Here is a 22,676-nt window from a genome sequence, read left to right as displayed (position 1 = left end):
TGGGTTAAAAAATACATGAGCCACATATCAAAGGTTGATGAATAAGGTGTTTGCACCTCACCTTGGGAGTCTAATGGAAGTCTATGTAGACGACATGTTAGTAAAAACCAAGGATGAGACCGACCTCTTAACTGTCATCTCGCAAGTCTTCAACACCATTAGGATGCATGGGATGAGGTTGAATCCCGCAAAGTGCACCTTTGCGGTGGAGACAGGAAAATTTTTGAGATTTATGCTAACACAAAGGGGGATTAAAGTCAACCCCGACAAGTGCAAAGAAGTCCTAGAAATGAAAAGTCTGACTTACTTAAGGGAGGTCCAGCAGTTGAATGGCCGACTTGCAGCTCTCTCTAGGTTCTTGGCAGGATCAGCGTTAAGATCCTTACCACTCTTTTCTCTACTAAGAAAAGGATGCCAGTTCGAATGGACTCCTGAGTGCGAAGAAGCATTCTAGGAGTTCAAAAGGTTTTTAAACCAACCTCCCATTCTGACCCGACCCAAAGTCGGGAAAGAACTCGTCCTGTATTTGTCCGTAGCCGACAAAGCTGTAGCATCAGCTCTAATATGGGAAGACGAGATCGGGAAGCATCTTGTATACTTCACCAGCAAAGTTCTACAAGGCCCTGAATTAAGGTACCACAAACTTAAGAAATTTGCACACGCCTTGATTGTAGTCTCTCGAAGGCTACGGCCTTATATTCAAGCCCACACAATAAGAGTTCGAACGAACCAACCCATGAAGAAAATCCTTCAGAAAATAGATATTGCGGGTAGAATGGTTCAATGGGCCATAGAGCTATCCGAGTTCGACCTTAAGTACGAAACTCGGACAGCAATTAAAGCCCAGTGTCTCATCAACTTTGTGGCAGAATATGCAGGGGATCAAGAGGAAGCCTCCACTACATGGGAGCTATACGCGGACAGATCCTCCAACAAATTCGAAAGTGGTATAGGCATAATATTAGTCAACCAAGAGGGAACCCAAGTAGAAGTCTCCCTCAAATTTGAATTTCCAGCTTCTAACAATCAGGCAGAATATGAAGCCTTGATTGCAGGGTTAAAACTGGCTGAGGAAGTCAGAGCGACCAAAGTAGCCGTATTCAGCGACTCTCAGGTGATGACCTCCCAAATAAATGGAAAGTATCAGGCTAAAGACCCCAATATGAAGAAGTATTTAGACAAAACTTTGGAGTATCTTAAGCGTTTTGCAGAGACTGAGGTCAAACACATAACTCGAGATCTCAACAGCAAAGCAGATGCCCTCTCCAAACTAGCAAGTACCAAGCCAGGAGGGAATAATAGAAGCCTGATCCAAGAAACTCTCCAAGAACCCTCAGTTACAAAAATAGAGGGCAGAGAAGACATCCTTGAAGTATCTGGATTGGACCTCGGGTGGATAAACCCACTAATCGAATATATGAAATTTGACATCCTACCCAAAGATGAAAAAGAGGCCAAGAAAATTTGAAGGGAAGCACAGAACTACATCTTGGTGAAAAATATCCTCCATAAAAGAGGAATATCCACACCACTATTGAAGTGTGTCCCGACCTCAAGGATGACGGAAGTACTGGAGGAGGTCTACAATTGTATCTGCGAAAATCATCTCGGAGCAAGGTCGTTGGCTAAGAAAGTCATCCGAGCCGGGTTCTACTGGCCGACCTTGCAGAAAGATTCGATTGAGTTCGTGAAGAAGTGTCAGCCATGCCAAATGTATGCAAACTTTCATGTCGCTCCTCCCGAGGAGCTCATTAACATAACTTCTCCATGGCCTTTTGCAAAATGGGAATTGGGCCTATTGGGACCCTTTTCCCAAGCGCCTGGACAAGTAAAGTACCTAATAGTAGGAGTAGACTACTTCACGAAATGGATCGAAGCAGAACCATTGGCCACCATCACCGCCCAGAGAAGTCGGAAGTTCCTCTACAAGAACATTATCACAAGGTATGAAGTCCCCCACTCCATTACCACTAATAATAGAACTCAGTTCATCGACTCCACCTTCAGAAATCTAGTATCCAGTATGAAGATCAAGCATCAGTTCACCTCGATAGAACACCCGCAAGCAAACGGGCAGGCTGAGGCAGCTAACAAAGTCATACTGGCTGAGTTGAAGAAAAGGTTGCAAGATGCAAAGGGAGCATGGGCCGAAGAACTCCCTCAAGTGCTTTGGGCATATAGGACCACACCTTAGTCTGCCACAGGAGAAACACCCTCCCGACTTGCTTATGGCATAGAAGCCATAATACCAGTAGAAATCAATGGGCAAAGTCCAATGGTGAACTTCTACAACGAGGTTGGCAACATACAAGGGCACAAAGAAGAGCTCAAGCTACTCCTTGAAGTCTGAGAGCAAGCTCAGATAAGGGAAGTAGCGTTGAAGCAAAGCATGACGAACATATATACAACAAGAAAGTCATTCGGAGAAGTTTCACTCCAGACGACATGGTCTTAATCAGAAATGACATTGGAGTTAACAAGTCTGGGGAGGGAAAACTTGCTGATAATTGGAAAGGGCCATATAAGATAGGTGAAGTCTTAGGAAAGGGGTACTACAAGGTAACTGACTTGAACGGTACCAAGCTACCAAGGTCATGGCATGTTTGTAATATGAAAATGTACTATAGTTAAAAGCGAACTCCACTCCCTGGTGTACTCTTTTTCCCGGCCTCATGGTTTTTTCCCAAAAAGAAGGATTTTCCTGAAGGGGGTTTTAACGAGGCATCAAAGTGGAGACTAAGGGGCAATAATTTTTAACCCTTAGTAGCAAAAAGTACCTTCATCAATAAATAAAGATCTTTTTCTATATCTCTTTGTAAATTCCATTAGTTATTGTCATTTTCCTACAAAACGCGCCGACTTAAACTCGACAAAATATAAAAATCCCATGACCGACCTAAGTGGTCGTCAGGATGAAATGACGAGGTACAAGTCGGAGTAAAGAGGTTATAAAAGCAGATCATGATAACTCAGAAATGTTACGACCAACAAGTCGAAGAAACTGAGAAGAATTGAAATGCATCGCAAAAATAACCTAAGTTATGAACAATTCAAATAAGAAAATTTGAATTTATGAGGAATACGAAAAAGAGATAAAGGAAATCCATCAAAAATAAAGGCATAAGCTGTCTCGAGTCTTTGAAAAATCCAAATAACCCAGACAAAACACAGCCTGCCAAAATAAAAGATTTTTCCAAAACAAAAAGATCAAAGGGGTTTCCTATAAAAAACCTAAGAAAAAATTGCAGAAATCATGCACACACCAAATATATCATAAAACCCTTATCCAAAAAAGGGGCAAAAATTAAGCGCATTTTTTGTTAACGGCCGTAAGAGGCCAAATGAGTCATGGAACCACCACAAGCAACAACAAAAATAAAATTGTTCAAAAAAAGGCCCACAAGCCGGGTCTCAAATAGCTCAAATCAATTAGGGAAAGGATGGGAATCACCAATAGGAAGAGAGGTCGGATCAGCGGCAGGGGAGGACAGAGCAGTCTCTCGGCAACAGGGGTCGGAGCATCTGAAGATGTCGGCTGAGATCCCTCTTGTTGATCCTCACGAAGAGGAGATTCTATAAGTCTTTGACCACGGGTCTTCAGCTCAGAATCCGTCTCAGGTCGGTGAGGAGAAACAATAGCCCCATTCACAACAATCTTATCAGGATCAAAAGGGGAAAGGTCCAGTTCAGGAGCGATAACTCCGACCTGCTCTTTGAAATCCTCCAGGCCTCCTCCGAACTCTCTGTCACGGAGTCCTCCAAATCCTGATAAGCCTCTCGACCTTTCTCCAACTCCCACTGAAGGTTAATATTTTCAGAGAAGACCCTGACATAGTTCTGCTTCGCCTTCTCCTTTAGGCCCTCTACCATAGCGCACTGAGCCATTAACTTCTTCTCCCTCTCCTGAAATCGGTTCTGCTCCACCTTCAGCCCTGCAACCTCCTCCTGAAGCCTCTTCTCCTCTGCTTGATAAAGGACAATTCTTCCCTCCAACTCTTCAACCTTTTGGGTAGAGCCCAAAGAGCTAAGGGGAGTTTTGTCCAAAATATCAAGAAGTCTCGTGCATATCCCGGCTGCCCGAACACTCCCCTGAACCATGATATTAAGATGGTTTCGAACGGAAGCATCATCCATACTAATTCGAGTATGGGGGAAGATGTGATTTCGAACGAATTTGGGACCATCGAAATTAGCTTCCCCAGAAAAAGAAGAGCCAGACTCTGAAGTCTTGCGCTTCTTCTTCTCGGGTTCGGGGGAAGGTCGTGCGGGGGGAGGAAGAGAAGAAGCAGAGGCAGAAGTTACCACAATGGGATGAGAAGAGGTCCTCAGATCACGAGGAGGAGGAGGAGGACGAGGAGGACGAGGAGGAAGAGGAGGAGGAGGAGGAGGAGGAGGAGGAGGAAGTGGAGCGCCGGCAGCCCTTGCAGTATCAACCCAAGCCCGAGACCTTCTCTTGGAATCCTGAACCTTCTGGTAGGAGGCGCTGGAACCTTTCTTCACCATCTCTGAAAAGAAGAAAATTAATTAGTCTACAGGTCGGAAGAATATCACAAACAAGTCGGAAGCTAATCTACAACAAAGAAAAACTACCTAGTTGGGTCCGTACAAAACTTGGAGAGGCCAAAAGAAACTTATTTGTATCTAAATTAGGGACCCTCCCCCAAGCATCTCGGAAAAAACCCACGACAGCCTCTTCTATTTCATCCAGATTCTCCAGACCATACTTTTCCACAGGAGAAGTCTCTAACCAATAGAGAGGAAATTGGGGGTTGGAGTTCTCATCAAGAAAAAAGGGATGGTGACCCTCTACCGCTTGAACTTTAAAGAAAAAGTTTTTAAAGTCATGGAAGGAATCGTCAAAAATGGAGAAGACTTTCCGACCTTGAATGGCCCGGAAAGAGATCCACGGCTGCTTATTATTCTGCCCAATGAAGGGCTTGGTCATATGAAAAAGATAAAAGAAAATCTTTAAAGAAGTCGGAAAATCTAATTCTCGGCTAACAAGTTGATAAATTTTCATGAAACTCCAAGAGTGGGGTGAAGCTGGGTGGGAGCAACTCGGCAATAGGACAGCACGCTCACTTCAAAGTCAGAAAAAGGCAGAAGAACATCCAGGCAGGTAAAGAAACAATCATACATAAAAAAAATGAGGGTCAGCATCAACAACCTTCCCAAAACAAACCCGGTCTTCAGGACCCGGGGCTATCAACTCATACTTAGGCTCGTCGTCATCAGAATCACAAATTCTATGGTGAGTACGAAGGACGGTGAGGTTGTCAGTATCCACTAAGGGACTCTCCTTAAGTACAGTGTCATCTACCCACCGTGATTGAAACTCAGGAACGGAAGAAGACATCTTTTCCAACAAAAAAGGAAGTAGGTGAAAAAGGCAACGAGACCTACAAAGAAAAGGGGGAAAAAGATCAAAAACAGGGTCTCTAAAAGGCCAAGACAGTCCCTCGAAAAAATAGAGTTACTAGGCCTACAAACATGCTCACTATGAACACACAAAATCCCCTCTAATTTGCAGAATAAAGCATTAAATAATAAAGAGGAGAAAGGAAAGACTAACCTTTGTTGATAAACGCAAATGGAAGTAGAAACAGCAGCCCTCTATGAAGGCTAAGAAATTTTTCTCTTTAGAAAAAATAAGGATTCTAGGCGAAGAGTTTCAAAAGACGAAAGAAGACAGAGAAAAGAGAGGAAAAAATATTTATAAACACGTCAAGGACAAAATGGTAAATCGACGCAATCATTAAAGAAACGCGCCGTTACCAATGTAACTGCTCCCATGTTTAAATGCAAAACCCATAATAGACGTGACGTTTGATTAGATGCGACTGTTGAAAATTTTGAATCACATCGGTTTCAAAAATCACGCCGGTTTCTACATCACGTTGGCTATAAGCCCCAGTTCAAATACTCGAATCCAACTCATAAGTGAAAGAAATCAGACTCGAGTATGGGCACTGTTCAAAAAGGCCCAATCCAAGGATTGGCCTTCGCTACCCACCGACCTCCTTATAAGAGGTCGGATCGAATACAGACTCCACTCCAAAGAAGTCGGGATCGAAGGATAACTGGCAGATAACACTTATTCAAATAAGTAACTGCCCCTAAAATCTCTCAACCCACTTTCAGAAACCATATCTCAACTACCCTAAAATAGAGGGACGGTTATCCTTCTTAAAAGATGGAACTACTCCAATGGTGATTATTAGTTCACCACTATAAATACACTGACACCCCTTAGGTATCACTAAGTTCCAATACTCTCCAAACCTACTAAACCCTTTGCTGACTTAGGCATTGGAGTGTCTTTACAGGTATCACCCCTCATTCCATCACACACACAAGTCGAAAGGCGACTCCCAAACGGAAACCAAGTTAGAGACCACCTCCTCCTGATATTCGAGCCAACCAAACAGGCCCAATTCATTACTCTCCAATTATCCATCGTAACAATATTATTATTTTTTATTTATGAATTTTTTTACCACTATTATTATTTCTTTTTTTGTATAGAATACTTTTTTTCTGCTTTGTATTACGAAGGACTCAGAACACTAAAGAATACCGAAAATACTAGGAAAAAAGTATTAAAATTTATTTAAATATTTAAAATAAAATTATGAAATAATATAAAATAATTATTTAAATTTATATCTTTTTCAACAATTTTTCATCTAAAGGTGATTTTTGAATGCTATAATCCAAACATTTAGTTTACTATAATCCATTTTGATATAAAAATTATCAAACATAAACCACTTTAATATCAACTCACTTTTAATTAAAATCAATTTAACAAATCAATTTTATACAATTTTCTATTTACAAACTTTAATCCAAACACACATTTAGTTGAACACATGAATACAAAATTTTCCTCGTACTATATTTGTGCACCTTCGGGTCCACCAAGCCAAGCCACCGCATACTGCATGTATTAAAATATACAGTTGATGCACCATTAACCTTTTCTCCAGTAATCTATCTCCGTTCAAGCACCACCAACTCTGCTTTTATTTCTACAAAAATAAATAAATAAATAATTCATGCTATGACAAAGAGCGACACCAAGTGTTTAGATCTTAAGGTTTATTTTCAATAATTATGTGGCAGCACCAGTTCAATTTATATCATCAGTTTTGCCAGTTTTGCTGATAGTGCACTTCAAAGTAGCAACAAGAATTAATAAAATGGAGGGTTTTCTATTACAAACCTATGTCTGCAGTCTTGTTTTGATCACATCAAAAGGAGTTGTGAACAAAGCAGCAGTAGATCCAGCTAATCCTCCACAGATTAACTACAAAATTTTGTAAAATGATCATAAACACATGCATCTTAGTGAGACAAAATAAAGACTATGAAAGCACAAGTAACACACGAACTTACAGTCTGAAATGCGTTAGGTTGAATAGTAGATGACAAAGATGGCATCACTTTTTTCAACCTTTCATATCTATAAAACTATAACTGTTCACAGAAAATAGCCATAAACAAAAGTACAAAACCATATCCCAAAGAACTCAGAAAAGCGATTGCAGAAGAATATTAACAGCAGAGGTTAGAAATGAAAAATCAACAATCATACGAAGCTTCCTCTACACTCATATTAAGACATGAAAATGTCCAGGGTCAAAGTTGGCAACAAATATAGAGAATAGCAAACCACCAACTCCTGACACCTGATACTACAGAGAACATGTAATGAAAGTTGAAATGCCTATTATTAACCTTGATAATTGAATGTGGAACATTTCGTCACAGTATAGCTCCCCAACCTGCATAAATGGATGGAAAACCACCATTTCTGAATATTTCAACCAAAGCATCCCTGCATAGATTATATTCATACGCAAGGAAACATAAAATCAATACAATATATCTTTTTTAACAGTGAATATAGATTGCAATGACTGAATAGATTCATAAAACACAAAAAGCCAAGGCATCCTCAATCAGATCAAGAAGTGATGACAAGTACAGATGATAAAAAGGGCTGAGGCATACCAACGGCTGCGATAATGACACCCAACTTGCATCTGCTGCTTAATTCGTTCATTAGGAGTGAGAATGAAAGAGGTGGCAATACTTGCAGAACCACCACCCACACAATGAGAGAAAGATAATACTCTTGCAGATAATAACCACCACTCACTCATTAACATGGATTTCTCTTCAAACAGCTGTTTATAAAATATGTATATACGTCTGGTCAGTGCCAGAGTTGTATTAACTTTATGTTTTTGATGATTACTTAATCAATTCAAACCCCCGTCGCTCTCTTCATCATTTAGATTCCTTCTTCCCTGGTAATTCTTTTATAAAATACAAATTGTCCGATTCTCTAGTTAAATAGCATTGTTCTTACAAATAGCAAAAATAGGATGATTCTACAACTGAAGAGCTTTTACCATGCTTGTTCAGTAAGTCTGATTTACAACTCTACATTCAGAGAAAGTAAGAAACTGAGAAAATATTTTTTATCGTAGTTCTAAAATACCTGAATGGTAATGGCAAAGTGCCAAATGATATACATGTAGTCACGTACAAAGGATGTGTCCATTCTGTAAAGGCCCTTCAAAACTTTCTTTTGCTCATTGTTCTGGCAAGCAAACATAACATGATCAAAATCAATGGATAATACAAGTTCTTTATGATGGATGGGGAATCAAATAGTACCAACAAACTAAAAATTATGGTTAAGGCCCTACAGCTTTAGCTTAATAGCTGTACATTTAACTTGGCTTTGAAAAAAGTTTTGGAGGATCCTGATCCTGAGTTTCTGGCCCATACCCTGATTTCAAGAAAGAGAAAAGGTTTAATGTCCGAAGTGAAGGATGCCAGAAAGCATTTGCCATAAGAAATTTCATACTCTATCCAAGTGCAGCCTCTACTGGCATTTCCATTTCACAATGCAAGTTTAAAAGTTCAGAATCACTTTCTTCCTCACACATCTCTTCATCAACTTCTGGCACGTAGCCATCTTGCTTCATCTGTTCTGTAAGAATTTTCAGAACTAAATAGATGTCCTTCCTTCGAGGGTGACGTTTATCTTTCACCATGAAAACATTCATGCAACTCTGAATTTCAATCCAACTGCAACCAGGTTGCTTAATCACTCCCCGTTGCCTCATCTGTTTCCTGATCCTCACCACATCTTTCCATCTACCAAGTTCAGCATATATATTTGAAAGTAAAACATAAGGTCCAGAGTTCAAGGGATCGATTTCTATGAGCTTTCCCGCCACATATTTTCCTAATGAAATGTTTCGATGAACCTTGCAGGCCCCAAGTAAAGATCCCCAGACAACAGAATCAGGCTGCATTGGCATTTCTTCTATCAATTTTATCGCTTCATCAAGGCAACCAGCCCGACCGAGCAAGTCAACCATGCATGTATAATGGTCCTTTAATGGTGCTAAACCAAACTCAATCCTCATTGAATGGAAGTAATGACGTCCTTCTTCAACAAGTCCTGCATGGCTACATGCAGATAGAACCCCAATCATAGTTACATGATCTGGTTTTTCTCCTGATACCAGCATTTTCTTGAAAATTTCAAGGGCCTCTATACCATAACCATTTTGTGCATATCCGACTATCATCGCATTCCATGAAACATTATCCCTTTCCATCATATGTTCAAAAACTAGGCATCCTTCTTCAACCAATCCACATTTCATGTACATGTCAACGAGAGAATTTCCGACAAAAATATCAGATTCATCTACGCACTTGAACCAAAATCCGTGCTTCAAAATGTGAGTATGAGCCTGTCTGCCAAGCTTCAGATCAGAAAGATTTGCACATGCATTGAGCAGGTTCCCAAAGGTGTAATGAGTTGGCCAAATCGATTCCCTCTTGAGGAGGAGAAAAAGTTTAACAGCCTCCTCATTCTCTCCATTTTGTGTATAACCCGCTATAAGGGCATTCCAGGACACCACATTCCTCTCCATCATGGTAGAAAACATCAGCCTCGCCGCTTTCACGCTTGCCACCCTTGCATATCCACTAACCATAGAGGTTTCAGACACCACATCCCTAAATGGCATCCTATCAAAAACCGCTCTAGCTTCATTCACTTTCTTGCACTTTGCATACATATCAACCAATGCATTGTTTAACACAAGATCACTCCGGAATTTGTCCTGTTTCATAACACGAGCATGAATTTGCAATCCTTCCCTAATTGCTGACAAGCTTGCACAAGCACTTACTACACTGGCTAGAGTAACTTCATCAGGTTCAATCCCACTATTCATCATTCTTACAAAAACCTCTAGAGCTTTTTCAACAGGACCATTTTGCTCATAGCATGTAATCAAGCTGTTCCAAGAAACAATGTTCCTTGTGCTCATGCCATCAAAAGCTCTCTGAGCAGAGGCCACAACCCCACACTTAGAGTACATATCAACAAGAGCAGAATCCATATAAACATCTGATGAGTAATGATTCTTTGACATCAAAGCGTGGATTTGAATCCCCAAATTCAAATCAGTTAACCCTGCACAAGCACTTAGCGCACTCCCAAATGAGTACTCATTAAGCACAAAATTCTCACGGTGCATGCCAACAAAGAATCTCAAAGCTTCCTGGAAGCAACCGTGTTGGGAAAAACCTGACACCATAGCATTCCACGAGCACTGGTCAGGTTGCGGCATTGAGTTAAACATGTTCAAAGCCTCATCAAGACAACCGGGCTTCGCCAACGCGCTTAAAATTGCATTCCAACTGAAAGTGTTCCTCTGGGGCATATGGTCAAACACTTTGCGCGCGTCCTCCAAACAACCGCATTTTCCATAAGCATCTATGAGCTTGTTCAGAATGAAGATCTCCGACGAAAACTGCGACTTAGTAATTCGAGCATGAATGCGACGCACGTCATTAACGAACTTTGATCGAACGCACGAGTCTAATAGCTTCGCGAAGGGAGTAGAGTCAAGGAAATCGGCGTCACCCACCAACTTTCTGGCCCAACCCATCTCTGCCCATTCGAGAACCTTCCACAAAGACCTTTATTTTGGCAAAGGGGGTCCTATTATCCGAACCTGTGGCACTTGCACCCTCCTCTTTCTTCCTTCAAATAAAGCTCCGTACTTTGTAACCAAGTTCACAAGACAAGAACAAAAATAGAGTCAGAAACAAGTTTACATCTTGTAAGCAATTTACCTATTAATATACAACTAGAAAATGGGAAAGTGGTAAGCATGAAATGGTCACGGAGCACATCCCTGTCTTTGGTTATTGGGTAATCTAATTCATCAGCAACTATCAGCCTATTACCACAAAGACATATACATGTCAAACTTTGCGGACATCAAATATATACACAACAAACAGAAATACAAAGTCATCTATATTACGCCCACCATTTATTGCCACCGAGGGAGGTACATATTAGCAAAGTCTAGAACAAGAATTACCCTTAAATCATATTCTTGGTAAAAGTTTCTAACTTTCTATGAATACATGTTTTGTAATTTGAGGCGTTATGCATTATTTAATGTAATGCCTTTTGAAAAAAACTAAGACTTTGGACACATAATAGCTACTCATAAGCATTCTTTAATCTTGACACATTTCAAGAAAAGCAAACAGTTAGAATGGAAACATTAACGGAGGGGGCTGAAAGTCTGACAGAGTTAGTAATTAGGAGCCGCAATGTCATTTTCTAATTGATGAGAGACAGAATGGAAATTCGTAAAATGGTTAAGGATTGGGGTGGGGTTTTCCTCTTAAAATTATGAACTTTTAATTTAAATGTTGTAACGGTAGTTGAATTTTAAATTTTGACAACTAAAGTTCTTAATGATCAAGGAGATTGACAATGTCTAAAGATGATGCCATCATTCTTGATGGAGCTGGGGACAAGAAAGCAACCGCGAAAAGATGTGATAACGATTGAGAGGATCTCCTCTTAAATTTTGGTGCTACCTTTCTTGGTGTTTACATTACTCACATTGTGATTTTTTTCTGATTCTTGTGATATTTTCAACAAGCAAATTAGGTCAGCAACTGAAAATAAATAGCGAGCCTTTTCCTCTAAATACAAAGAAATCCTATGACCCATTTCTTAAAAGCAAAATGATTTTACATTTTTACAGCACTCAAATTTAATGTTATACAACATAATATGCAGCAAAACCAATCAAGCTACACCAAGAATTCCAATATTATATTTCATACCTAGCTAGCTGGTTTATATACATGATATGACATAATATGCAGCAAAACCAATCAAGCTACACCAACAAACAACAACAAAGCCTTGTCCCACTAAGTGGGGTCGGCAATCAAGCTACACCAAGAATTCCAATATTATATTTCATACCTAGCTAGCTGGTTTATATACATGATATGATGATATGATTTAAGTAAACAAAATTCTGCAAAATCTATCAAGGTCTTTGCAGATGACATATCTATTCACTATCACAATCAGAATCAGAATCATCATCTACTTCAAGAACACTTGAAAGTGCTGAAGTCCATGCCTGAAGACCATGGGAAGGATCCTTTTTCATCAACATTTCATATTTTCTAACACTTTCCCTTGACACTCCATATCTCACCAAAAGATTTCCAAGTGATCTAAAACTACAATCATCAGGTTTAATGGCAGCTCTTACCATTTCCCTGAAGGTATCTATCGTATCCTTGGCTCTCCCAGCAATGATATACAGATCAAGCACACTATTGTAACTTTTCGGATCCTTCAAGAGCTGCAATTTTCTCATCTGCATTGCAATTTCAATGGCTTCATCAAGCCTCTCAAGTTTCTTGTACAAACTTAGCATCATTGCAAATGTGAATTCGTTTGCAGCTCTCTTTCTCTTCAATGTCTCGAATATCCCCTTCGCTTGGTCGATCATAGATTGCTTAGCATAAAGATCAATCATACAATTACAAGACCATACAGCAGCACCTCCTTCTGATGATTGAAGCAACTTGAATGTTTCTTCTGCTTGTTTTAGGTTGCCAACTTTTGTGTACAACTTGATCAAAGAATTGTAAATGACAGTATTTCCTGGCAACCCGACTCTTTTCATTTCATCGGCATAAGCAATGGCTTCTTTAACCCTTCCAACATCAACAAAAGCATTGATCAACACCCCATAAATTATGACGTCTGGCTGCACACCGTACCTAATCATTTCCTTATATGTATCATCTGCCATTTCCAATTGCCCTAGTTTTGCAAAGCTGGAAATCACAGCACTATATTGGACGCAATTTCTCACTAATCCTGCCTCCTGCATTTTTTTCAGATATGACTTAGCAATCTGCGGCTTGTCGGCAGTGACTAAAATATGTATGAGAGAGCTATAGCTGCATGTGTCTGCAACTACCCCATGTCTCTGCATGCTATCAAACAATTCACATGCTTTATCATAGCGTTTCCCTATGCCATAAGCTTTAATCATCACATTAAACTCAAGAACACTTGGACTCTTCCTTTCTTGGGATTGAATGAAGACTTCCTCGGCTTCTAAAGTATGTCCATGCTCTCCATATGCATCAATGTTGGCAGCATAACACTCGGATATCATATTGCCAGCGAGATGAAACCTCCAAAACCAAAACATGGACCTTTCAAGCATTCCTGCTTCTATGTACATCCTAGTCAACGCAGATTGGGTGAATTCATCTATTTCAAGGCCCCTCTTATCCATATCTGATATAAGCTCTTCAGCTTCATGAACCATTTTCCTTATTGAGTATGCATATAAGAGGGTACGATAACTCACACGATCTGGCTCAAGGCAAGCCTCCTTCATCCTTTTGAAATATTTCGTTGCACCAGTTATATCATTATGTTTGGCATGGATGGAGACAAGAATATTGTACGTCCTTGTGTTAGGTGAGCATCGAAGTTCTTCCATTTTTCGCAGGAGTAAGCTTACTTCCTCTAGTTGTCCATGGTTTCCACAAATGTGAATCATTGTATTGAATGTCACAATGGTTGGTGCTATGCCTTGTTTAAGCATCTTAACAAAAGTTTCTGATGCTTCTTTAAGCCGGCCAGACTTTCCGTATGTGTCAATCAAGGCATTATAGGTATGTGAGCTCAAAGAAGCATTAGAATATGCCACCCTCTCTGTTTCCGGTGCAGCCACTGCATTCTTATTATTTGGCCTCAAAGGTTTACCTAAGGACCATTTCTTGAAAAACTCTTCAGCTTTCCGAAACTCTCCCGCCTTCTTGTATAATTGGACTACAGTTACCATAGTGACCTCATCAGGTTCCATTCCTTGACCAAGCATCCTCTCAAGCCAAAAAAGTGCGTCCTCTTTTAGCCCACCTTTGCTATATACATCAATCAAAGTTCCATAAGTAGAATTCGTTGCTGTGATCCCCCTCGCATTCATCTCATTCCACAAAATCTCCACACGGCTCCACTTCAGCGCCTTGCCAAGGGTCCTAATCATGATGTTGTAGTGAATCACATTCAATTCATGGCCATTCTCCTTGAACCACTTGAAAATCTCTAATGCTCTGTCCCACCTCCGTTGCTCCTTCAAGATTATGCTCCTCTCCTTGTTGTTGATCCTCTCCTCCCACGGACTCAATGCCTCACCCACATCCCGGAAAGTATCCAAAGCATCCAGAATGTCAGGGATACATCCACCATAAGAAGCCCATTTCGTTGAACACTTGGTGTGCCCCTTCAAATTCCCACCACCACTACCACTCAGCTCATCGCATATTTTTCTCTTTTCGAGAGCCCCATCATTGGAATTCTTCTCCAAACCTTGTTTCCTCAACTGGGTCTCGCGATTCACACGTCCTGGAGAATAGCGCTTGACAAAGGTGGTTCCTTTGCTGCCATTATTGCTTCTATGAGGAACTTTTTCAGCTTTCTCTGGTGGAGAAACCAAAACAGCGTTTGAGTTTGGAAAGATGGGTCCATGGAAACAGAGGTTGGTGGTGTATAATAGTTGCAGCTTCATGAACATTGCTGCAAACAGAGAAAAAAGAACACAATGGTGAAAGGTGTAAGGCTGGTGCTGGCAAAGTAAGAACTAAAGCATCAATTAACTGATGGAGTAAGCACAACAGATTCAACAATTGTTGAACAAATTGTAATCTACGTTTACCTGTGAGTGGATGAGTGGGTTGACGGCGTAGTGAGAGCAGAACCGAATATTGATGTGTGGGTGGATGACGGCAATCATAGGCGGTGAACTGTGGTGGACCGGTGACAGAAGAACCGCGAAGGCGGAGACAAAGCCACAGCCCACAAAGAAGAATGGCAATTGGGGGGGGTGGGGGGGGGGGGGGGGGGGGGGGGGGGGGAGTCACTGAGTATAGCACCAAGAAGTGGAGAGACCGTGAGTGAATGTAGCTCTGTTATTTTGTTCAGTATTCACTTTTCAGTGATTTGTGAGAATGTGCGACTGTGGGGGAGATTTTTGTCTAAACGGCTGCGTTTGTTTAGATTGCTTTTGTTTTGCTGTACATGTCCATCAAGACATGGATACTATGGTACATGTCTAACGTTTGTTTCCTGAGAGACAAAATTATGAAGGACATGGTTACACACAATCACCCGTAAAAAACATGTATTTTGTGAAGGACACAGTTACAACTTTATCCCTTAATATTTCAATAATTCCAACCATGCCCCTTTCATCTTCCATCTAATTTCTCCTCCAGCCTTTCTTCAGCATCTTCTCTCTCGCAGGTCTTTCTCTGCTTTCTACCGCCACTCGCTTCAGGCATCGCCGCCGCTACCCTCCAACCTCTCTCTTGCTGTTCGTCTTCTCCAAGGAGAACGTCCCCTCTACTTCGCCCTCTCTCATGCGTCTCTGTAGTTCTTGTCCTCTTTAAGATCTTCGCGATGATGGGAACACCCACTAATTCAGCGCCAAGGAACCACCACAGATCTATGGCAACAAAGAAGAGGACTCGATGCCACCAGAGGTAGATCTATACCGTATGCATCTGCTTCGTCTTCCTTCCACATCACGTCTGCCTCTCTTTCTCTCTGTGCATCTTCGTTGTCTCCTCCAGTCCTCCTTCCCTCAACCTGTAGTGCGCATCTCATCCTTGTGCTCTGATGTGGTCTTTTCTGCCTTCTTCTGCCTCCTGATTCACTTTACATTTGTTTGAATTTTTTATTTTGATTTTTTATTAAAAAAATTAAATCTGTATTTTTTTTATTTGAGATAAGATTGAAAAGTTTTTGTTGATTTTATACATATTGAATTTAATTTGAATTTGTGTATTTTTTTTTCATTTGGGATGAGATTGAAATTTCTTTTTGTTGATTTTATAATATTGAATTTAGTTTGGATTTGGGTTTTTGTTAATTCTTGATCAGTGTTTTAAAATATCGGTTATGGCGGCGCCATGGCGGAATTTGGCCTCGCCGCCATACAAAGGCCACCGCAACGTGGTTTTCACGGCAGATGAAAAGGCGGCCGCAATTGCGGTGGCGCCATGGCGAAACGCCATTGAAATGGCGGAAATGGCGGGGTTTTTCGGATTTTTTGAAAAAAAATTGGGGGTAATTGGGTAATTTAAGAAACCCTAAGTGATACCTGTAACCCTAATTAGCCTCTGTTATTCAAAAACTTCTCTTCCTCTCTTATTCACGTCAAAAACGGCTCTCCGTCTCTGTTCTCTCTTCTATGTGCCTGCCGTCGGCGCTGATCATCGCTGCTGCCCGTCGCCGCCCATTGTCGCTGGTGGTCGCCCCCCGTCGCCGCTGGTGGTTGCCGCCGCTCATCACCACAGTTCCCTCTCTTTCTGGTTCGTAGTTACATACATTCCCTTTTTTTTCTTCGTTCGTTCAGTTCGTCTCCTTCTCTTCCCTCATAAACCTCTCTTCCTCCAATTTTTTCCCATTCAGTTTAGTTCACTATGTCAACTTGCAGACCAGCCCCTGATTCTAATACCCCTGCCCCTGTCCCTGCCCCTGTCTCTGCCTCTGCTAGTCATGCTGCTGGCACTGCTTCTGCTCATCCTGCAGCTGCTGTCCGTTCCAGTAGAATTGAAGCAATGGGGGGAAATGAGCCTACGGCAAATACTAGAAGACAACAAAATAGAAAAAGGAAACAACCTACAGCTCCAAAGGGGGAACCAAGTTGATGAGAGCTAGAATTTAGATAGTTTATTTCATCATTCTTTAGTTTAAAGACATGATGAGACAATAGCTTTGGTCTTTCTTTTAAGTTTTTAGCTTTTATGTTCTATGTCTTATGTTTATATGTCTTATGTTTATTTGCTGAATTTTCTATTATATTTGCTGCATTAATTGGATGTCTTATGACTAGAAAAATGATTATATAGATTAGATTTTATAGTTGATTATTTTTGCAATTTTTCTGCATGTTTTTTTTGTACATATATATACAATTTTTAGGTAATCCGCCATTTCCACCATTTTCCGCAACGCCATCCGCCATTATTTTATGGCGGATTTTTGGCTCACTGCCATGAGCCGCCATCCGCAATCAAAAACTATGTTCTGGATTTGATTTGAAGATGGTGGTAGTTTTTGATAACTCTGAAAGAAGAGTGAGAAAGGTAGAAGTGGTGGTAGTGGTGGTGCTGCTGCTGAAATGATGAGGGTAAAATTGACATTTTAGTATAAGTATGAAAAGTGTGATCTGTTTTGTCTAAGGTACCAAACAAGATGTAAAATTAAGTGTCTTTTTGTGTCTATGTACTTTTGTGTATTTATGTGTATGTCTCTGTTATGTTGAGACAACAACCAAACACAACCTTAGGCACCGGACACTGAGACGACAGGGACACAAACACAAAATTATGTTTGAACAAATGAAACATGGACAGAGACTAAAGAGATATTGAATTAGTATATTTTGTGTATAGTCAGAACCAACCCGGTGATCGAACTGGTCAGACTACTGGATCACTAAGTCTTTGGTTCAACCGATGGGTTATGAGTTAAACTAGTTAACCCAGTCTTATTTACAGAATGTTTTCCCCAGATTCAACTACTTGTTTACAATGGCCCCGTGCAGGATCAGTTTTTCCTCTATTGTTATTTTTTTGGGTTACAATTGTTGTATCAGGAGTTGATCCTTGTTCTTGGGATGATGGTGTTTCTGATGAAGCCATCTTAAAATCCCATAAAAAAAAATCAATCAACTAAGTAACTATTAGCAAAACCAACTAGCATCTTTACAACAGCAACAATCAACAAAATTCATAATTAGTAAAACCGATTCATAAACCAATTCAACAATTAACATAACCACTGCATATTCAACAATTAAACCCTATTCATAATCAGCAAAAAATTAATAATAAAATTCATCACAGCAATAAACCAATCAACAATAAAATTCAACCTTTCTTCAATTCAATCACTGTCATATTCATTTCTAAACAGCATCCTAAACCAATCAACAATAAAATTCATAGCAATAACATCAATGAATCAACCTGGAAAAAAAACATAAATGTTCACCTGTTGTTCACAGAAGGTGGACGTCAAGCAGCAGTTCAGGCAGCAACAACCACGGAAGAGAGGCGAGGGTGGGACAGAGGCGGGGCAAGACGCGAGCACTCACCAGGAAGCACAGCTTCACAGCAGGAAGAGAGGCAAGACGCGAGCAGTGGAGCACACCAGGCGTTGGGTGCAGTGATGGCGGACGACGACGATAAGCTGCACGGCTGCAGGAAGCACAGCTCGAGCACTCACCGGCGGAGGCGCGGCGAGACGCGAGCTTCCAGGCACACAGCACAGTCGGAGGAGAGAGGCGAGACACAATTCGCGAGCACACGATGCGGAGGATCGGGCCAGAGGCGCGGCGACGGCGGTGACAGCGGCGAGCGTGCGGTGGCGGTGAACCGAGGTGAGCTGAGGTGAGTGCCGTTTTCGAGAGTGAAAGTGAGAGTGAGATAGCTGGGCGTGGTGTGGGTTCCGAAACAAGGTTCTGAGAACCGGACCGGTCATCAAACCGCTGTAGTCATTGGTTCATTGGTTTACTGGTCCAATCGGTCTAACCAATGGTTCAACCAAAAAAACCGTTTTAGAATAAAATAATAAATAAATTATAAATATGCAAGTATTAAGTTGGGGGTATAAGGTAATATGAAGTTTTTCCAATGGAGTGGTGAACTACTCTTTTAGGATTTTCCTTTTTTATGCAAAATTGCCAGATGAAAGTATGATACCAAGCAAGTACAATTCCTCATCAATACACAAAATGTTAAAAGAAATATCTGACAAGAATAAGAAGAATATCAAATGAATTATCATAAATCCAACTGAAAAATAAACATAGTACTTGGATAAATAAATTTGATAACATTATTAATAAAAAAGTTGGTAGTGGACTAGTGCTAGAAAGGCTTCACCAAATGAAGGTGCATTCAGCACCAAACATTACAAAACATTAACCAATAATCACACTAAACCTACAACCAGCAATTACAAAACAGCAACAAACATTAGTACATTATAAAACATTCCAAAACAGTGATGGCACTAAACCTGCATAGTAAATAATCTCAAAAGTCAATGTTCACCAATATCCAGCAAATAAACAATAAATACACAACAACAATTTAGCAAATAAACAAGAACAAAACCTAAATAGAAAATCCAACAAATTAAGTCGCAGCAACCTAACAATTTGGCAAATTAAAACAACAGCAGCCCAACAATTTAGCAAATTATCAACTTAACAAGTTCAAGAACAGAAAATCACAACAACAAAAAATTAAAAGTAGCAGAAGAACACAAGAACAATTAGCAAATTAACAAGTTCACAATAACAGTTAAAATTTACCAGAAGAACACTAATGCAAGTGGAATCATCATGCTAATATGTTTTCTGCAAAGATGCTATTTATGCAGCTAAAATTTCCTAATTACTATGATCCAATTATTCTAATTTCACATGCAATCAATTTACTAAGTTTCTAAAAGCTAGAAATTATAAAACCAACCAGAAATATAGTTAAAGCATTTCATCAAACATGTTGAGTGTGGTAAAATTATAACGAAATAAGAGAATTCAAAGCTTAATTTCAATGTGATAGAGAAGAGAACATAACTATGTAACTTTAATTCAGTCTATGAAAAAATCCAAAGCACTACCAAATCAAATAATTACTTATTGTAATAGAAATCAGAAGTTACAGAGTTTGAAGCAGAGTATTGGTGTTGTATGAGTGTATTGTATGGTGGCGGGTTTAGGGAACTCACGGCGGCGACAAAAGAGAGCAGTTCGACGGCTGGGTGGAGCGCCCGGGTTGGTCGCAGAGTTTGAAGCAGAGCAACGTGGCTTCCAGACGAACGCGAACTCGAACGGTGAACAGCGAGTGAACGCGAACGGTGAACGCCGAGTGAACGTGAACGGCGAAGAACACGAACGAAGACGACAGATGAACGAAGACGCGAACGTGAACGGCAAACAAACGGCGACGGAAGCGCGGCTGAGCAGACAAAGACGACGGACGCCGAGCTCGAGGAAGCAGCCGCGATCGGTGACAGAGAACAGGGGTTGAAGAATCGGAGCACGATGGAAGCTAGATGACGGATGGCGAACTTTGAGTGCGACGGACGGCGGCAGTGTGCCACTCCTTGCGGCGGTGGTGTAGGCTTACGGTGCTAGGGTTTTGTGGTTGGGTTTGTGGGATTTCTTTCGGAATGAAAGAAAAAGAAAGGGAGAAGAAAAAAAAAACGAAAGAGCTTCCCTGTTTGTGTAAACCGGCCGGGTTCGGTTCGTCCAACCAGCCGATTTTTTGTCCGGTTCGATGGTTTTTTCACCAGTTTTTTATGACCGGTTTTACATATCTGATCGGATCGTTAATGTTGTTGGTTCGTGGTTGAACCGGATCAATTGGCCAGTCCGGTTCTGTTTTCGAAACACGTCAAACTGCCTTTTTTAATATTTTGAAACTGGTCCGGATATCTCAAGCCCGTCAGCTCATTGGTTTTCGCAAAAATTCGGCCAAGTCAAATCGTTTCTCAAACCTGCCGGTTCATTGTCCAGTCCAACAACGTTCAATTCGAACCGGACTAAAGGCCAGGTGATCGGTTGTTTGGTCCGACTGCCCGAACGATTCGGTTTTTTAACTATAATTCTGTGTCCAAAAACATTAATAAAAAACGCAACTTTTTTTATCTATTTTTTATAATTATATTTTTTATCGTTAAATTTTTCTTCCTAAAATTTATGGAAAATATAATAAATTAGACTTTTATAATTTTTTTATATTTAATCCATCACTAAACAAAATACAATGACATTAATTTTTGTGTCTCACCTAGACCGTGTAGACTAGATTCAATGAGAGTGCTGATCGACGAAAGCTAACTCAATATATAGATAAATCAAGTGAAAAAACTACAAACTAGTAGCAAATCGAGATAGTATTTTGGACCCACATATAATTAGTATTATCAATTCTAATAATCTAGTATTGCTTGATTTGATATGGAGTAGGGTAGATCGAGAATTTGACCCGATCATAGTGTGATCCAGGAGTGGAGTCTTGTACAGCCTAAAGATGTCCTCTCCTAAATTAATTACATGTGAAATTTTTTATTTTTACCCCCTTAATCTTAGTTTTTGACCTCTTATTTAGTTATGTTTTTTTATGTTGACTCTTTCCAATAAAAAAGTATAGCTATATCCCTAGTGTGATCCTTCTTATAAATGTAAGAAAATTTTCACTTATCCCTAACATCACGTTTAACTTTCAGTCCTCTCTCTCTCTCTTTTAAGTCATTTCACTCGCTACTTGTCGTCAAAAGGTAAGTTCTAGTTCTTTGTCTTGTTTTATCTTTTAATTTTTATTTAAGATAAACTACTATTTCTATTTACAAATGTTTAGAATGCTAACAAATTTACTTATATAAAAAAAAAAACTAATTTTATATCTATAAAAGATTGACTTTTTTTTCGATAAAATTATTCCAACTCTAAAAAATCATTCAAAATTCTTAACTTACCCTCTAACATAACCTAACCTAACATAATCCCAATTCTAACCCTATTCCACAGCTAACACCTTCTCTACTTCTTGTTGTCCTTCTCCATCTCCATTTTTTTTGGATTTTTCTAATCCTTCTTCTTCACATAATCAATGCTTTCTCCTTCTACCAAATCCATTTAGTATGGCTACTATGCCTCCTTCTTATGACCTTATTTTCTTTTATGACCCTCATCACCATCATCATATATTGGAAGAATTAGGTTCTTATGATGACCTTCAGGGGCAGAGCTACATACTGCGAAAGGGGGATAACGGCCTTCTTAATTTTAATTTTTTACATGTAAATTATATGTAAATTTCAGTTTAACCTCTCTCAAAAATATATTATAATATTATTTTATTGTATAAATATTTTTAACCCTCTTTAATATTTTGTCTAACTCCGCCCCTGATGACCTTACTTTCTTCCATGATCCTCATCGTTATCACATCTTAGAGGAATTAGGTTCTTGTTCTTCTTATAAAAAGGTTGTAGCAGCAACGCCATTGTTCTTCAATAGATATAAAATTTTAAGATTTTTTTATAATTCTCAGCCTTTATCTGAGACACAACCAACACTATTTTAAAAGAGACGCGCACAATAAAAACATCATCATGGCATCATCATCCTCATTACACCAACAAGAAAAATAAGTTAGTAGTATTTTTTTGAAAAAGTGAATAATAATAATAAAAAAATCCT

The 22,676-nt window shown here is 39.9% G+C and overlaps 4 protein-coding genes across 6 annotated transcripts; all 4 read right to left on the bottom strand.

Moving 5' to 3' along the window:
• Nucleotides 1-3,645: 3,645 nt before the first annotated feature.
• On the bottom strand, nucleotides 3,646-4,503 carry LOC130950031 (uncharacterized). Its single transcript, XM_057878598.1, has one exon. The coding sequence runs from the start codon at nucleotides 4,501-4,503 to the stop codon at nucleotides 3,646-3,648; it is 858 nt and encodes a 285-aa protein (XP_057734581.1).
• A 2,285-nt stretch (nucleotides 4,504-6,788) lies between these two features.
• LOC130947891 (pentatricopeptide repeat-containing protein At2g13600) lies at nucleotides 6,789-11,535 on the bottom strand. The gene is made up of 3 exons (XM_057876605.1): nucleotides 11,379-11,535; nucleotides 7,226-11,105; nucleotides 6,789-7,031 (listed from the first exon to the last, which is right to left on the bottom strand). Exon 2 carries the CDS (start codon nucleotides 10,989-10,991, stop codon nucleotides 8,883-8,885), a length of 2,109 nt encoding a protein of 702 aa, XP_057732588.1. The 5' UTR covers nucleotides 10,992-11,105; nucleotides 11,379-11,535; the 3' UTR covers nucleotides 6,789-7,031; nucleotides 7,226-8,882.
• On the bottom strand, nucleotides 7,226-8,572 carry LOC130950030 (protein MITOFERRINLIKE 1, chloroplastic-like). The gene is made up of 5 exons (XM_057878597.1): nucleotides 8,510-8,572; nucleotides 8,017-8,192; nucleotides 7,772-7,840; nucleotides 7,399-7,465; nucleotides 7,226-7,309 (listed from the first exon to the last, which is right to left on the bottom strand). Exons 1-5 carry the CDS (start codon nucleotides 8,570-8,572, stop codon nucleotides 7,226-7,228), a joined length of 459 nt encoding a protein of 152 aa, XP_057734580.1.
• A 782-nt stretch (nucleotides 11,536-12,317) lies between the features above and the next one.
• On the bottom strand, nucleotides 12,318-20,625 carry LOC130947890 (pentatricopeptide repeat-containing protein At3g23020). 3 transcript variants are annotated; one of them, XM_057876603.1, is made up of 3 exons: nucleotides 20,198-20,625; nucleotides 18,452-18,986; nucleotides 12,318-14,968 (listed from the first exon to the last, which is right to left on the bottom strand). In XM_057876603.1, the coding sequence occupies exon 3, from the start codon at nucleotides 14,964-14,966 to the stop codon at nucleotides 12,432-12,434; it is 2,535 nt and encodes an 844-aa protein (XP_057732586.1). In that variant the 5' UTR covers nucleotides 14,967-14,968; nucleotides 18,452-18,986; nucleotides 20,198-20,625; the 3' UTR covers nucleotides 12,318-12,431. The 3 variants fall into 3 exon arrangements, 2 of the variants coding, with proteins under 2 accessions (XP_057732586.1, XP_057732587.1); XR_009072853.1 differs by lacking the exon at nucleotides 12,318-14,968 and adding an exon at nucleotides 15,351-16,106; XM_057876604.1 differs by lacking the exons at nucleotides 18,452-18,986; nucleotides 20,198-20,625 and adding an exon at nucleotides 15,108-15,265.
• Between the last annotated feature and the right edge of the window lie 2,051 nt (nucleotides 20,626-22,676).

Source organism: Arachis stenosperma, chromosome 9 (genome assembly GCF_014773155.1).
Source record: "Arachis stenosperma cultivar V10309 chromosome 9, arast.V10309.gnm1.PFL2, whole genome shotgun sequence".
NCBI classification, from domain to species: Eukaryota; Viridiplantae; Streptophyta; class Magnoliopsida; order Fabales; family Fabaceae; genus Arachis; species Arachis stenosperma.
This window is presented reverse-complemented; position numbering and strand designations above follow the sequence as displayed.

Bases quoted from the DNA above. Each gene is read 5' to 3' on its own strand.
- LOC130950031 (XM_057878598.1), bottom strand. From the start codon at position 4,503: ATGGTGAAGAAAGGTTCCAGCGCCTCCTACCAGAAGGTTCAGGATTCC.
- LOC130950030 (XM_057878597.1), bottom strand. From the start codon at position 8,572: ATGGACACATCCTTTGTACGTGACTACATGTATATCATTTGGCACTTT. The intron at 8,193-8,509 runs GTATTTTAGAAC...TTTTATAAACAG, and splicing joins ACTTTGCCATTACCATTCAG to CTGTTTGAAGAGAAATCCAT. The intron at 7,466-7,771 runs GTGACGAAATGT...ATAGTTTTATAG, and splicing joins GCAGGTTGGGGAGCTATACT to ATATGAAAGGTTGAAAAAAG.
- LOC130947891 (XM_057876605.1), bottom strand. From the start codon at position 10,991: ATGGGTTGGGCCAGAAAGTTGGTGGGTGACGCCGATTTCCTTGACTCT.
- LOC130947890 (XM_057876603.1), bottom strand. From the start codon at position 14,966: ATGTTCATGAAGCTGCAACTATTATACACCACCAACCTCTGTTTCCAT.